The 17,699-nt window shown below is 41.2% G+C and overlaps 1 protein-coding gene across 2 annotated transcripts in view; it reads left to right on the top strand.

The window, feature by feature from the left end:
* Window positions 1-8,360, top strand: part of LOC137334020 (leucine-rich repeat-containing protein 72) — a 54,563-nt gene extending 46,203 nt beyond the window's left edge. For both annotated transcript variants that reach the window (XM_067998443.1, XM_067998434.1), the window contains 2 exons: window positions 3,016-3,046; window positions 8,086-8,360. In XM_067998443.1, coding sequence (XP_067854544.1) covers window positions 3,016-3,046; window positions 8,086-8,242 — 188 coding nt within the window. In that variant the 3' untranslated portion in view covers window positions 8,243-8,360. The remainder of the gene's footprint in view (window positions 1-3,015; window positions 3,047-8,085) is intronic.
* The last annotated feature ends 9,339 nt before the right edge of the window (window positions 8,361-17,699 follow it).

The following is a 17,699-nucleotide window of genomic DNA, read 5'->3' as shown; positions in this document are numbered from 1 at the left end:
GTAGGAAGAATAGAAAAGCAGAATATTTTTTAAATGGTGAGAAAGTATTAAATGTTGGTTTTGAGAGAGATTTGGATGTCCTCGTACAAGAAACACAGAAAGTTAGCATGCAGGTACAGCAAGCAATTAGGAAGGCGTATGGCATATTGACCTTTATTGCAAGGGGGTTGGAGTACAAAAGTAAGGAAGTCCTGCTACAATTGTACAGGGCTTTGGTGAGACCACATCTGGAGTACTGCGTACAGTTTTGGTCTCCTCATCTAAGGAAGGATAGACATACTTGCCTTAGAGGCGAAGCAACAAAGGTTCACTAGATTGATTCTTGGGATGAGAAGTTTGTCCTATGAGGAGAGATTGACTAGTATGGGCCTATACTCTCTGGAGTTTAGAAGAATGAGAGGTGATCTCATTGAAACATATAAGATTCTGTGAGGGCTTGACAGGGTAGATGCTGAGAGGCTGTTTCCCCTGGCTGGACAGTCTAGAACTAGGGGTTGACCATTTAGGACTGAGATAAGGAAGAATTTCATCACTCAGAGGGTTGTGAACCTTTAGAACTCTCTACCCCAGAGGGCTGTAGATGCTCAGTCATTGAGTATATTCAATTGTAAACAATTTTACAACACCAAGTTATAGTCCAGCAATTTTATTTTAAATTCACAAGCTTTCGGAGGCTTCCCCCTTCGTCAGGTGAACGATGTGAAAAAAAAAATTTTTTTTTTTTTTTTCATTTTTTTTTTCACATCGTTCACCTGACGAAGGGGGAAGCCTCCGAAAGCTTGTGAATTTAAAATAAAATTGCTGGACTATAACTTGGTGTTGTAAAATTGTTTACAATTGTCAACCCCAGTCCATCACCGGCATCTCCACATCATGAGTATATTCAAGGCTGAGAGCGATAGATTTTTGGACTCTGAGGGAATCAAGGGATATGGGGATCGGGCCATGATTTTATTGAATGGTGGAGCAGGCTGCTCCTATTTCTTATGTTCTTATCTTACAATATTTTTAAAACTTTTATTTTGTTGAGGGAGCTTTCATGGCCATTGAGTTGAGGGGTGAAATTGCTACAGTACTTCATCACTTTGTGTTAAACACCCACAGGCCATATCGTTCCCTCTACTCTGCCCCAGAAATATGCCTTAACTCTCCGCTCAGAAGTCTACCCCCACTTCAGCAGTGTGGCATTACGATTTCCTGTTGCAGCCATCCATATGGCCTCTCTGATTAAATCACGGGCAAAGTTTTGTGCAGTGAATTTGTATCGTTATGCTGAGACTGCTCAAAATTATTTAACTTCAAATCCTTACAGCCAACAGAAAAAGAAAACGTTTATTTCATCAGTATGAGCTGAATTTGAATGCATGGCCCAAAGGTGAATGGATAATATTCTAACTCACTGCATCTTCCAACCATCAAAATTGAGTCAATCTTCAACAACTCAATCATACTACACAAACCAATCTGATACTGATATTTTTTTGGACCAGATGCTATGGGGTTATAACTGTTTATTCTTAATGCTCTCTAATCATGCAAGGCAGAGCTCTGCGGGTACATATTTAACACATGTGCAGAACTTTGCTCATCATCCTCCGTTGAAGTCAATAGGAATCAGGGGGAAAACTCTCCAGTGGCTGGAGTCATACCTAGCACAAAGGAAGATGGTAGTGGTTGTTGGAGGCCAATCATCTCAGCCCCAGGACATTGCTGCAGGAGTTCCTCAAGGCAGTGTCCTAGGCCCAACCATCTTCAGCTGCTTCATCAATGATCTTCCCTCCATCGTAAGGTCAGAAATGGGGATGTTCGCTGATGATTGCAGTGTTCAGTTCCATTCGCAACCCCTCAGATAACGAAGCAGTCCGTGCCCGCATGCAGCAAGACCTGGACAACATCCAGGCTTGGGCTCATAAGTGGCAAGTAACATTCGCGCCAGCCAAGGACCATCTCCAACAAGAGAGAGTCTAACCACCTCCCCTTGACATTCAACGGCATTACCATCGCTGAATCCCCCACCATCAACATCCTGGGGCTCACCATTGACCAGAAACTTAACTGGATCAGCCATATAAATACTGTGGCTACGAGAGCAGGTCAGAGGCTGGGTATTCTGCGGCGAATGACTCACCTCCTGACTCCCCAAACCCTTTCCACCATCTACAAGGCATAAGTCAGGAGTGTGATGGAATACTCTCCACTTGCCTGGATGAGTGCAGCTCCAACAACACTCAAGAAGCTCGACACCATCCAAGATAAAGCAGCCCGCTTGATTGGCACCCCATCCACCACCGGTGCGCAGTGGCTGCAGTATGTACCATCCACAGGATGCACTGCAGCAACTCGCCAAGGCTTCTTCGACAGCACCTCCCAAACCCGCGACCTCTACCACCTAGAAGAACAAGAGCAGCAGGCACGTGGGAACAACACCATCTGCACGTTCCCCTCCAAGTCACACACCATCCCGACTTGGAAATATATCGCCGTTCCTTCATCGTCGCTGGGTCAAAATCCTGGAACTCCCTTCCTAACAGCACTGTGGGAGAACTGTCACCACACGGACTGCAGCGGTTCAAGAAGGCGGCTCACCACCACCTTCTCATGGGCAATGAGGGATAGGTATTAAATGCCGGCCTCGCTAGCGACGCCCACATCCCATGAACGAATTTTTAAAAATGCAAAATACTAACATTAAACTTTTACAGTCGAATAATGCAAACACAGCATGAGACCACTTGCTCCACGAGCCTCATACGACTACAGAAAATTTGGTGCATTCCCAGTCCATTAATGAGAAACTGCAGTTAGATACATTTCTCGTGTCTGTGCAGTATGAAATCTTCTTAGTACTGATGCAGAATGTGCAGCATAACTGCCCCACAAATTGTACTAAATTATACAAGTAAATTACTTTTATCATTAGCCCTAATGATAAAACCTATGTTACAGCAAGAAAACAGTTTATGATAGTACTGTTAATACCTATTCTTAAATAACACATTTTTGATTTTATTGCAGATAATTCCAAACATGCGAGCAATGCACTTAGGTTAGTATCACTCTTAATTTATACTAAGAACATTTTTGTAGCAATAAAATTTTTAAAAATGGTTTGGGTATGTGTGTGAAAACAATTGAATTATGATGCAAGTCCAGATTTACATTGTTTTAAACATCTGTTCTGCTTCCTTTGCTTATACTCCACATACCATGGGATAAGGTAAGATACGTAATCTGGAAATTTCAGAAGACTGCTTCGCGGATCGATAAGACCAGTTCCTCAATATACAGTTTTACGTTCTTTCTTTTCTTACTGCAAACTGTTCAAGAGAACTGTGCAAGAGAAATAAGCATGGCAAAAAAAGCCAGACACGCACTTGTAGATAAAAACCAAAGTTTATGAAACTATTTTCTCCAGTTCCTTATGGCTCTGGCTGCATTTAAACACTGTACAGGGTTGTAGGACAGGTTGATGCATCCTGTGAAAATTGGGAATTTCAAATTCTAAATCTCAGTTCCTATTAAGTACAAATGATTAGCTAGAAAATCCTAACATTATAATACCCACAATTAATATGGAAATATATCAGAATTTATGTTTGAATTTATATATGATGCCTTATTTACTTGCTTTGAATGGTCCTATATTGCATAGAATTTTACAGCACAGAAATAGGCCATTCGGCCCAACAGGTCTATGCTGGACACAAGCCTCCTCCCTCCCCACTTCATCTAACCCGATCAGCATATCCCTTCTATTAGGGTGGTAATAGTAGGGGACTTAGGGTGGTAATAGTAGGGGACTTTAACTTTCCCAACATTGACTGGGACAGCCATAGCATTAGGGGCTTGGATGGAGAGAAATTTGTTGAGTGTATTCAGGAGGAATTTCTCATTCAGTATGTGGATGGCCCGACTAGAGAGGGGGCAAAACTTGACCTCCTCTTGGGAAATAAGGAAGGGCAGGTGACAGAAGTGTTAGTGAGGGATCACTTTGGGACCAGTGATCATAATTCCATTAGGTTTAAGATAGCTATGGAGAAGGATAGGTCTGGCCCAAAAGTTAAAATTCTAAATTGGGGAAAGGCCAATTTTGATGGTATTAGACAGGAACTTTCAGAAGTTGATTGGGAGAGTCTGTTGGCAGGCAAAGGGACGTCTGGTAAGTGGGAGGCTTTCAAAAGTGTGTTAACCAGGGTTCAGGGTAAGCACATTCCTTATAAAGTGAAGGGCAAGGCTGGTAGAAGTAGGGAACCTTGGATGACTCGGGAGATTGAGGCCCTAGTCAAAAATAAGAAGGAGGCATATGACATGCATAGGCAGCTGGGATCAAGTGGATCCCTTGAAGAGTATAGAGATTGCCGGAGTAGAGTTAAGAGAGAAATCAGGAGGGCAAAAAGGGGACATGAGATTGCTTTGGCAGATCAGGCAAAGGTGAATCCAAAGAGCTTCTACAAATACATAAAGGGCAAAAGGGTAACTAGGGAGAGAGTAGGGCCTCTTAAGGATCAACAAGGTCATCTATGTGCGGAACCACAAGAGATGGGTGAGATCCTGAATGAATATTTCACATCGGTATTTACGGTTGAGAAAGGCATGGATGTTAGGGAACTTGGGGAAATAAATAGTGATGTCTTGAGGAGTGTACATATTACAGAGAGGGAGGTGCTGGAAGTCTTAACGCGCATCAAGGTAGATAAATCTCCGGGACCTGATGAAATGTATCCCAGGACGTTATGGGAGGTTAGGGAGGAAATTGCGGGTCCCCTAGCAGAGATATTTGAATCATCCACCGCTACAGGTGAGGTGCCTGAAGATTGGAGGGTAGCAAATGTTGTGCCTTTGTTTAAGAAGGGCGGCAGGGAAAAGCCTGGGAACTACAGACCAGTGAGCCTGACATCTGTAGTGGGTAAGTTGTTAGAGGGTATTCTGAGGGACAGAATCTACAGGCATTTGGAGAGGCAGGGACTAATTAGGAACAGTCAGCATGGTTTTGTGAGAGGAAAATCATGTCTCACGAATTTGATTGAGTTTTTTGAAGGGGTAACCAAGAAGATAGATGAGGGCTGTGCAGTAGACGTGGTCTACATGGACTTCAGCAAAGCATTTGACAAGGTACCGCATGGTAGGTTGTTACATAAGGTTAAATCTCATGGGATCCAAGGTGAGGTAGCCAATTGGATACAAAATTGGCTTGACGACAGAAGACAGAGGGTGGTTGTCGAGGGTTGTTTTTCAAACTGGATGCCTGTGTCCAGCGGTGTGCCTCAGGGATCGGTGCTGGGTCCGCTGTTATTTGTTATTTATATTAATGATTTGGATGAGAATTTAGGAGGCATGGTTAGTAAGTTTGCAGATGACACCAAGATTGGTGGCATTGTGGACAGTGAAGAAGGTTATCTAGGATTGCAACGGGATCTTGATAAATTGGGCCAGTGGGCCGATGAATGGCAGATGGAGTTTAATTTAGATAAATGTGAGGTGATGCATTTTGGTAGATCGAATCGGGCCAGGACCTACTCCGTTAATGGTAGGGCGTTGGGGAGAGTTATAGAACAAAGAGATCTAGGAGTACAGATTCATAGCTCCTTGAAAGTGGAGTCACAGGTGGATAGGGTGGTGAAGAAGGCATTCAGCATGCTTGGTTTCATTGGTCAGAACATTGAATGCAGGAGTTGGGATGTCTTGTTGAAGTTGTACAGGGCATTGGTGAGGCCACACTTGGAGTACTGTGTACAGTTCTGGTCACCCTATTATAGAAAGGATATTATTAAACTAGAAAGAGTGCAGAAAAGATTTACTAGGATGCTACCGGGACTTGATGGTTTGACTTACAGGGAGAGGTTAGACAGACTGGGACTTTATTCCCTGGAGAGTAGGAGGTTAAGGGGTGATCTTATAGAAGTCTATAAAATAATGAGGGGCATAGATAAGGTCGATAGTCAAAATCTTTTCCCAAAGGTAGGGGAGTCTATAACGAGGGGGCATAGATTTAAGGTGAGAGGGGAGAGATACAAAAGGATCCAGAGGGGCAATTTTTTCACTCAAAGGGTGGTGAGTGTCTGGAACGAGCTGCCAGAGGCAGTAGTAGAGGCGGGTACAATTTTGTCTTTTAAAAAGCATTTGGACAGTTACATGGGGAAGATGGGTATCGAGGGATATGGGCCAAGTGCAGGCAATTGGGACTAGCTTAGTGGTATAAACTGGGCGACATGGACATGTTGGGCCGAAGGGCCTGTTTCCATGTTGTAACTTCTATGATTCTATGCCTTTCTCCCTCACGTACTTATCTAGATTCCCCTTAAATGCATCTATGCTATTCGCCTCAACCACTCCATGTGGTAGCGAGTTCCACTATCTGAGGAAAGAAGTTTCTCTGGAATTCCTTATTGGATTTATTAGTGACCAACTTATATTTTTGGCCCCTAGTTTTGGACTTCCAACAAGTGGAAACATCTTTTTTACGTCTACCCTATCAAACCCCCTCATAATTTTAAAAACCTCTATCAGGTCACCTCTCAGTCTTCTCTTTTCTAGAGAAAAGAGCCCCAACCTGTTCAGTCTTCCCTAATAGTTGTACCCTCTCAGTTCTGGTATCTTTTTTGCACTGTCTCCAGAGTCTCTATATCCTTTTTGAAATTTGGAGACCAGAAATATGCACAGTACTCTTAAGTGTGGGCTAACTAAAGTTCTATAAAAGTTCAACATAACTTCTGTTTTTGAATTCTATTCCTCTAGAAATGAAACCTAGTGCAATACAGGTCCCAATTATTACCCCAGAAATTTAGGGAATCCAACGTTATATAACTGAACGGCCCTTTCATGCTTTGGTGTCTTTCCAAAATGGATGAATTCACCAGCTTTTGAAAATATGGCATCCATATACTGGCAAATGTAGGAGTAGATGGCACCCTGGGTGATGTTACACAGGTCTTCTGTTGCAGCCTGGAAGGAGCCAATGGCCTAAATATTAAGAACTGTACTTACTGACTGCTATTGGCATAGTGATTCAGGCACTTGATCTGGGCTGCAGGTTTGTATGCAGAACTGCCACAGGTCATCCAGGACTTCCTTGATGAATCTAAATCTGTGAAGGCACAACTCTGCTCTCATGCCCTTGTAAGATCTCCTGGGCCCATTGATCATAAAGGGAGTAATTGCAGGTTTACCTCATCCCTTCCTATTCTGCCAGTCTCTCCCATGCTCCCTTTGGGTTTCCTCCTCTGCTTCCATCAACATAGCATGTACAGGAATTCCCTATGGAAATACATGTCATTAAGTTATATCCTTTAATGTGGCCGGGGTTGAAAAGTTACAGGAACCAGTGAGTCCCTCAGTGTGGCAGTTTGAAGTCCACCTCAGTAAATACCCAAGAAAAAAAATCAAAATATATGCTGGCAAACCTAAAACATGGGCAGAGGTTCTCTAAGCAGTGAGCTTAATCATTTCCTCCAGGATCAGCTGATCAGTTGGAGCCCTTTTCTTCTGTGGTGGTGTTGCTTTCTGTCATCCATCTCAAAGTCAGCCCTTTTCTCCTCCTCCAGGCAAACTAATAGAACGATGTATCAAATATGCTACAGGGATATAGAACAAGAAATAACAAAGCCTTCCTCAATAATAATAATACTCCTACAGCCTTCAGGAATAATTTCTGAGGTAGCAAAACAAAGTTAAATGCCAATTGCTAATCCTTCGGCACTTACTGCAGTCTAGCAGCCTGTCCCTTTAACACAGCCCAGTTTTTATAGGGGCAATCTGCCCCTGATTTGCACCCAGCATCGTTACAGGAATGACATAAATTAAAGGTAAATAGATACCAAATTAAGAACAGTGCAGAGGGAAATCTGTCCTCTATATTTTCTACCAAAAGTAACTTAATATCTGAATAATTTCCTCCCTTTAGTTTATCTTTGGTAGATTTGATGTTATCAAAATGTACTGTAATAGAAACTTTGACATGTTTGATGTTGAATAGACGTGTCATTGAATACCAGTTTAATTTTTTTCCTTGCTTTTAGTAATGTAAAGTAAAAAAAATTGTACAAATGATAATATTTTGGGTTTTTTCCCCCATTCGGTATATTGCAGATTCCCTACTGAGGATGCCCTTCACACACGATTAAGACAGAGATCGGTAATGCAGTTTTCCACACTGGACTGGAATCAAGTGCCTACTTCACAGCAGAAACGTCTGGCAGATAAACCTATGAGTTCATCTCATATAATTACTACCCAATTCAGATAACTCCAAGGCATTAAAGGTGTATTTCGTATTGGAACAACATGACAAGCTCAAGGCTAAAAGTACTTGAATGTTTTAAAACGAAGCACGTTCAAAAGAAAATAAATGCCAATGTTTTGAACCTTATTATTGTTACGGCTTTATTACCAAAACTATAGAAATGTAATGTACTATTTCCCCAAATCTCCCTACGTAATTATTTTATAATAACTTTTGTACTCTTCAAGGGGATGGGTAGAAGGATTTTACTACTCTGAAGTAGATGGCAGCATCAAGCATTTTATGGTCAGTTGGTATGGATGAAACACAACCTCCCGTACATTGCACTAGTTTATTTTACATATATTTGTGATGTTTCAATGTAAATGCAAGTTGTTGTTGTCTGGATATATGAAGCAAAAGTGCGACTTGTAGGTCAGGATTACTTATAATTACATATCTATAATCTCTCGCTCTTTTAGTTTAATTAAAACAGTACAGCGTGCATTTCCTATCTGTCACATTACACTTTCTGTGTAAGCAACGAGTTACTTTTGAAGTTAACTAAGCTGACTAGACCTTACCAAGTGTCACGCATATTAAATTTACATCCTGTGCCAATAGGCAGTACATGCATTTGCCAGATTAATATATTAAAGATACACAGGCTATATTATATAATGTAGTAAAATCAGTATGTGTTGCATGCTACATTTTAGAGATAAACATCTCCTATTGGGTTTTGCCATGTTAAAGTGTCAACATTTGGCCATCACCATTCTCCATCAGCTGGATGAGTTCAGACTGGAAGGAGAGGAGGCTGGTCAGCCACGAGCTAATCATCAACAGGCTAATTTCATTAAGGAACAGGTATTGTCCAGAGCTACAGTGATTAAGATAAGGCTGGTCGACCACAAGCAGCTTACCTCAACAAAGCATTCTTATTAAATTCTTTTAAAGACATTACCTAGGATTACAGTAGCTACACTAAGCATAGGTTATTTCAGTTTTAATGGTTTCATTGTCAGGCAGCGTATTTAAAATTATACGTACATCACATCTTCATGGGCTTTTGCTCGAATCTTCCTTGACCTGTCAATTCTTACACCCAGCATCTCTCCAGGTGTTGCCTCAATATTTATCAGAATGCATGAAGCATTCATAACAAGATAGATGAATTGGTGGCACAAATAGAGATAAATGGGTTTGATTTAATAGCCATTACGGAGTCGTGATTGCAAGGTGACCAAGGTTGGGAACTAAATATTCCAGGGTACTTGACGTTTCAGAAAGACAGGCAGAATGGAAAAGGGGGGGGGGGGTAGCCCTGATAATAAACGATGACATAAGGACAGTAGTGGGAAAGGATCCTGGTTCGGGAGATCAGGAGGTAGAAGCTGTATGGGTGGAGAGAAGAAATAACAAGGGGCAGAAAACACTGGTGGGAGTAGCTTATAGGTCCCCTAATAATAGCTATACCATTGGACAGAGTATTAATCAAGAAATAATAGGAGCTTGTAACAAAGGTAATGCTATAATCATGGGGGACTTTAATAGAGACTGGGCAAATCAAATTGGCAAAGGTAGTCTGGAGGATGCGTTCATGGAATATATTCGAGACAGTTTTCTAGAATATCACGTCGTGGAACCAACCGGGGAACGGGCTATTTTAGTTCTGGTCTTGTGTAATGAGACAGGGTTAATTAGCAATCTCATAGTAAACGATCCTCTAGGGAAGAGTGATCCATAATATGATAGAATTTCAGATTGAGTTTGAGAGTGAGATACTTAAGTCCGAAACTAGAGTCTTAAATTTAAATAAAACCAATTACATAGGTATGAGGGGCGAGTTGGCTAAGGCAGATTGGGAAATTAGATTAAAATTTATGACAGTAGATAAGCAGTGGCAGATGTTTAAAGAAATATTTCAGAATTCTCAACGAATATACATTCCATTGAGAAATAAAAACTCCATGGGAAAAGTGATCCATCCATGGCTAACTAAATAAGTTAAGGATAGTATTAGATGAAAAGAAAAGGCTTATAATGTTGCCAAGAATAGTAGTAAGCGAGAGGATTGGGAGAGTTTTAGAAACCAGCAAAGGATGACCAAAAAATTGATAAACAGGGAGAAAATAGAATGAGAGTAAACTAGCAAGAAATATAAAAACAGATTGTAAGAGCTTCTATAAATATGTAAAAAGAGAATGGCAAAGTAAACATTGGTTCCTTAGAGGCTGAGACAGGAGAAATTATAATGGGGAATAAGGAAATGGCAGAGACGTTAAACAAATATTTTGTATATGTCTTCCCAGTAGAAGACACAAAAAGCATACCAAAAATAGTGGAGAACTAAGAGGCAAATGAGAGTGAGGAACTTAAAACAAAATTCTACAGATTCTGGAACAGTTCCTGCAGATTGGAGGGTAGCAAATGTAACACCACTATTTAAGAAAGGAGGGAGAGAAAACAGGGAACTACAGACCTGTTAGCCTGACATCAGTAGTAGGGGAAATGCTAGAATCTATTATAAAGGATGTGATAACAAGACACTTGGAAAATAATAATAGGATTTGGCAGAGTCAACATGGATTTATGAAAGGGAAATCATGTTTGACAAACCTATGGAGTTCTTTGAGGATGTAACTAGTAGAATAGATAAGGGGGAACCAGTGGATGTGGTGTATTTGGATTTGCAGAAGGCTTTCGATAAGGTCCCACACAGGAGGTTGGTGAACAAAGTTAGAGCACATGGATTTGGGGTGAATGTACTGGCATGGATTGAGAATTGGTTAACAGACAGAAAACAGAGAGTAGGAATAAATGGGTGTTTTTCAGGTTGGCAGACTGTGACTAGTGGGGTACCGCAGGGATCAGAGCTTGGGCCCCAGCTATTCACAATCTATCAATGATTTGGATGAGGGGACCAAATGTAAAATTTCCAAGTTTGCTGATTACACAAAACTAGGTGAGAATGTGAGTTGTGAGGAGGATGCAAAGAGGCTTCAAGGGGATATAGATAGGCTAAGTGAATGGGCAAGAACATGGCAGATGGAATATAATGTGGAAAAATGTGAAGTTATTCACTTTGGTAGGAAAAAAGAGAGTATTTTTTAAATGGTGAGAGATTGGGAAATGTTGATGTTCAAAGGGACCTGGGTATCCTTGTACATGAGTCACTGAAAGCTAACATACAGGTGCAGCAAACAATTAGGATGGCAAATGGTATGTTGGCCTTTATTTCAAGAGGATTTGAGTACAGGAGTAAAGATGTCTTACTGCAATTATATAGGTCCTTGGTGAGACCACACCTGGAGTATTGTGTACAATTTTGATCTCCTTACCTAAGAAAAAATATATTTGCCATAGAGGGAGTGCAACAAAGGTTCACCAGACTGATTCCTGGGATGGCGGGATTGTCGTATGAGGAGAGCTTGAGTAGACTAGACCAGTATTCTCTGGAGTTTAGAAGAATGAGAGGTGATCTCATTGAAACATACAAAATTCTTACAGGGTTCGACAGGGTAGGTGCAGGGAGGATGTTTCCCCTGGCTGGGAAGTCTAGAACCAGGGGTCGCAGTCTCAGAATAAGGGTAGGCTATTTAGGATGAGATGAGGAGAAATTTCTTCACCCAGAGGGTGGTGAATCTTTGGAATTCTCTACCCCAGAGGGCTGTGGAGGCTCAGTCATTGAGTACATTCAAAACAGAGATTGATAGATTTCTAGATATTAAAGGCATCAAGGGATATGGGGATAGTGCAGCAAAATGGCATTGAGGAAGAAGATCAGCCATGATCTTGTTGAATGGCAGAGTAGGCTTGAGGGGCTGGATGGCTTATTCCTACTCCTATTCCTTATGTTCTTATGTAATATCAGTAGAGAAATAGTACTAGACAAATTAATGGGACTAAAAGCCAACAAATCCCCTCGACCTGATGGCCTACAACCTAGGGTTCTAAAAGATGTGGCTACAGAGATAGTGGATTCATTGGTTATGATCTTCCAAAATTCCCTCGATTCTTGAATGGTCCCAATGGATTGGAAGGTAACAAATGTAACACCGCTATTCAAGAAAGGAGGGAGAGAGAAAACAGGGAAATACAGGCCAGTTAGCCTGACATCAGCCATCGGAAAAACACTGGAAGCTATTATTAAGGAAGTAGTAACAGGGCACTTAGAAAATCATAATATGTTTAGGCAAAGTCAACATGGTTTTATGAAAGGGAAATTGTATTTAACAAATTCATTAGCGTTCTTTGAGTATGTAACTAGCAGGGTAGATAAAGGGGAACCAGTGGATGTAGTATATTTGGATTTTCAAAAGGCATTCAATAATGGTGCCACATAAAAGGTTGCTACGCAAGATAAGCGCTCATAGGGTTGGGGGTATTACATTAGCATGGATAGAGGATCGGTAACGGACAGAAAACAGAGTAGGGATAAATGGGTCATTTTCAGGTTGGCAGGCTGTAACTAGTGGGGTGCCGCAAGGACCAGTGCTGTGGCCTCTGCTATTTACAATCTATATTAATGACTTAGATGAAGGGACCAAGTGTAATGTATCCAAGTTTGCTGATGATACAAAGCTAGGTGGGAAAGTAAACTGTAAGGAGGACACAGAGTCTGCAAAGGGATATCGACTGGTTAAGTGAGTGGGGGCAAGAAGGTAGCAGATGGCGTATAATGTCGGAAAATGTGAGGTTATTCACTTTGGTAGGAAGAATAGAAAAGCAGGATATTTTTTAAAATGGTGAGAAACTATTAAATGTTGGTGTTCAGAGAGATTTGCGTGTCCTTGTCCATGAAACACAGAAAGTTAGCATGCAGGTACAGCAATTAGGAAGGCAAATGGTATGTTGGCCTTTATTGCAAGGGGTTTGAAGTACAAGAGTAAGGAAGTCTTGTTACAGTTGTACAGGACTTTTGTGAGACCATATCTGGAGTACTGCGTATAGTTTTGTTCTCCATATCTAAGGAAGGATATACTTACCTTGGAGGCGATGCAATGAAGGTTCACTAGATTGATTCCAAGGATGAGTGGGTTGTCCTATGAGAGAGATTAAGTAGAATGAGCCTATACTGTCTGGAGTTTAGAAGAATGAGAGGTGATCTCATTGAAATGTATAAGATTCTGAGGGGGTTTGACAGTGTAGATGCTGAGAGGCTGTTTCCCCTGGCTGGAGAGTCTAGAACTAGAGGGCATAGTCTCAGGATAAGGGGTTGGCCATTTAAGACTGAGATGAGGAAGGATTTCTTCACTCAGAAGGTGGTGAATTTTTGGAATTCTCTACCCCAGAGGGCTGTGGATGCTCAGTCATTGAATATATTCAAGGCTGAGATTGATAGATTTTTGGACTCTAGGAGAATCAAGGGATATGGGGATCGGGCAGGAAAGTGGAGTTAAGGCTTGATCAGCCATGATTTTATTGAATGGCGGAGCAGGCTCGTATGGCCTACTCCTGCTCCTATTTCTTATGTTCTTATAATATGATTTCCCATTGTTAAGTGAGCAGATATTATCAAGTGTAGGCGATGAAACTTGACTATTTTGGTGTATTTTCAGCAACAAACTATAATTTGAAATCCCTTAGCTGCTGAATATACATAAACCCACAATCCCCCAGCACATCCACTTTCCTCTGAAGCTGTCTTATAAATTTAAAAGAAAAAAAGTTTAATGAGTGATACTGATGTGCACAGACAGCTAGGTCTATCAGTGCAAGACACTTTAAACCATGATTCCTGAAGTCTGCTCTCTGTTTCATCCTGCGTAGTGCTGATGGTGCACCTCTATTTTATCCCAGAGGCACTGTTTGTTTTTGGTAGGCGTTGAATGGAAATATTCAGGGCCACTGGTTTACGGTGACTGAATAGGTCAAATTCTGATTTTAATTCCAAGGGGTCTGGGAGTGTTTTCAATATACAGGTGCTTTGGGAATTACTTTTCACAGTCACATTCATTTTTCAGTGAAAACTGCAAAGCAGCGACTGTGATACGTAGAGAGAGAGAGTTTGGTTACCCTGCCTTGTGTGTTCCTGATTGAGAAGGGATGGGCAATAAATGCTGGCCTCGCCAGCGACGCCCACATCCCATGAACGAATAATAAAAAACAGATCTTCTCCCTTGATCCACTACTACCAAACAATGTATAATGAGGCATGATGCTACATTTGGCCTCCGTAGTCCTGGTTAGGAAGATGATTAATCTGGCTTTTCACACCCAATTATTATGTTAGGTAATAGAGAAGGTACAGTGCAGATTCACTAGGATGCTGCCTGGTATGAGGAAATACAAATACAACGGCAGTCTTGAAAACTTGGGGCTGTTATTGTTAGAACAGAGGTGATTATGGGGTAACGGTGTTTAAAATCATGAAGCGAGGGGGAAGGTAGACAGAAACAGTTTCCAGTGGTTGAGGGGTCTAGAACGAGGGCCCATACAAGATTAAACGTATGAGATTTAGGGCGGAGAGCAGGAGAAACTTCCTTGCATACAGGGTTACGAAGCTTCAGAATGTATTATTAGAATTGGTGAATGAAGCAGAGACTACGCCAACATTTCAGAATAGGTTAGAAGGAAAAGGGGATGAAGGGATATGGAAACAATGCAGACACATGGGACTAAGACTACTGCTCATGTGAAGGATAAACACCAATCTGGGCTGGATTATCTAAATGGACCGTTTCTATTTGTAATTTCTTATTTTGGTCCCATTCATGCCAGCAGGTCCAGCTGTACTGTAATGCTAACACAAAGGAGGATGTAATTACAGTGTAACAAGTTTATATAAGTAATTTACATTATAAATGTGAACATTGGAGTTTAAAATGGAAATATAAAAAAAGGGAGAATGTATGATTTAAAAATGGGGACGAATTATTCCCCACCGTCTAACTCTGCTTCACCTGAAGATTACACTTCGTATTCACTCCTTGGGGATTAACTTTTATTGGCTGGCAAAAAACAGATGATAGTGAATCAGCAGCCCATTTTACACCTTGCCCGATTTTGTTTTCGAATGCAAATTTGTTATACCTCAAAAAAAGTATCAAGCAGATCTCAGCCAGGCAATATTTGGGCTGCCAGCATTGGCCTCAACATCCCTGGGTATGGATGGGCTGAGGGGAAAAAGAAGAGCAGTCTGCTAAAAAAAAGTATGCTAAGTAGAGACATTGAGGCCAATATAATTTGCTTGATGTCAGTTAAGAGTCAAAACCTGATCAATGTTTTAGCTGACATGTGAGGAATGCCTGTTTCTAATCTGCCTTAATATTCTCTTGGCTACAGCAATGCTGGTCATTCCCATAAGTATCCAAGCATTTTTCATTCTTGAGTGTATCTGTACTAGCTAAAATGGTGTAATTCAGGGGGGTCAACAATCAGATCCCCCCATGTAATGTGAACTGGTTATCATATCTTTCGCACATGCCTTTCTTCAATCTTTCCAACGGTAGACAGAAACACTTAGTGAGACAAGATCAGATATGAATCATTAAGTTGCCTTATTTTATAGACAGTAACTGAATAGTTAACAATCAAAGCAATTCTACTTACTTCACTCAATCTTGCATCTCCCCTTCAAAAAAATGGGAAAAAGATAAACCAGGAGCTCTGTTCCTTTTGTGGGTTGGCTGACTTTTTTTGGTATTGCCTTTCTTACTAGAGGTAGAACTTGCGCCGTTGGTTGTGGGTTCAAGTCCCACTCTGGGTAATTGAGCTCAAAATCTCCACTGCAGTGCAGGACTGAGGGGAACGCTGCACTGTCGGCGAAGACGTCTTTTGGATGAGACATTAAACCAAGGCCCCCTTTGCTCTCAGGTGGGTGTAAAAGATCCCATGGCACAATTTTGAAGAACAGCAGGGGAGTTCTCCCCAGTGTCCTGACCAATATTTATCCCTCAAGCAACACCTAAAAACAGATTATCGGGTTGTTGTCACATTGCTGTTTGTGGGAGCTTGCTGTGCGCAAATTGGCTGCTGCATTTCCTACATTACAACAGCGACTAGACCTCAAAAGTACTTCATTGGCTGTAAAGCGCTTTGGGACGTCCCAAGGTTGTGAAAGCCCTATATAAATGACAGTCTTTCTTTTGCTTTTAGACGACTTCTAATTGCAAACTAAAAACTGACTTCCTGCATTTTAGCGTCCAGTCCAAGGTCTGTCACTAGCAGCCCTTTGATCAAAACCTGGGTGCCTCGTGTCCCTTCTGTGCTTTTCTCTGTATTCCCAGCCAGCGTGACAGCTGTCACTTCCTCCCGGTTCAAGGATTCGTCAGCAGGCCTATCAATAAAGCCAGCCATCTTTCCAAGAAAACATCTCTTACATACTCAAAATGAATAGGGGACATCTTGGTTAATGAGCCTGGAATAAGACAATTGACCCTCATTGTATCAGTTTGAAATAGACACAGCTATATCATTCCACAAACTGGCTCATTTAGCTACAATGCCTGCAGCTTTTCTTTTTTGAAAAAAGAAACGGCGTCAATTAATTTAAAAACCACCTAAACACAATTCAATCCCAAATCAAAAATCCCAAAACATGACAGTGCCCTAATACAGCTTTACAAGTAATCACATTTTGGGTTCAAACGATTCCAAAGCAAATCAAGTTTTGTTCTCCTAGTTTATGTCCTTATCTGAACACCTCATTAACATTACTGACTTGTAATCACTATATTCTCAGTTACTCTCTATTAAATGAGTTGTGCTGCTACCAATACCTTAAATTGGGTGCGGGAAGGGGGAATTGTGAGCACTGCTTACAATTCCAGTCGTCAAAAGTAATATTGGAAGATAAAATTCCTACCATCTCTTTTTTAAAATCACCTTCAACCCTCTAAAGGAGCTCTTTGCCTCCCTCTGCAAAATTTTATTTTTGGGAAAGACACCCCTCTGTCATCTGCCAACACCATTCTACAACCGTTTACTAAGAGCAACGGGAATAACAGTTTACTTCTCTGTTGTATTTTCTGCTTCAAATCTTGAACGGCTGCTTTGCCAAGATCTGGAACAGGTGATATTGGGAACACCGACACAAACCCGTATCTTACCAATAAGCTGTGCATGTGCGATCAGCATGCTTTCGGAGAAGAAAACCATTTTGGGAGAAGTCTTCGATATTTCTAATAAGCCTTTTACATCGGAATAGTGGAAAATCCAGGATCTAAAAGAGCAAACAATACATAAGACACATATCCCACTGGCCTTGAAATTGGCTATTTGAGGCAACTGTGTAGAGAACCTTGAATTGTAAATAGCCCATAATATATCCAACTTGAGAGCCTGCTGCAGTCTTGGGCATTGAGTGGAAAGGTACTGTATTCTTCCAATGTTCAACTTGTTCCATAATATGATTATTAGGTAATGTATTTAAGCAACAATTTCCAAGTATGTTTTCCCCCAGTGAGGTACCAAATCTCAACACACCTGTTGCTAACTCGCTTGGACTAATCCCCCTTTGTATTCTACCACAGAG

This window comes from Heptranchias perlo, chromosome 2, assembly GCF_035084215.1.
Source record: "Heptranchias perlo isolate sHepPer1 chromosome 2, sHepPer1.hap1, whole genome shotgun sequence".
In the NCBI taxonomy this organism is placed as follows: Eukaryota; Metazoa; Chordata; class Chondrichthyes; order Hexanchiformes; family Hexanchidae; genus Heptranchias; species Heptranchias perlo.
Note: the sequence above shows the minus strand (reverse complement) of the source record. Positions and strands in the feature narration are given on the sequence as shown.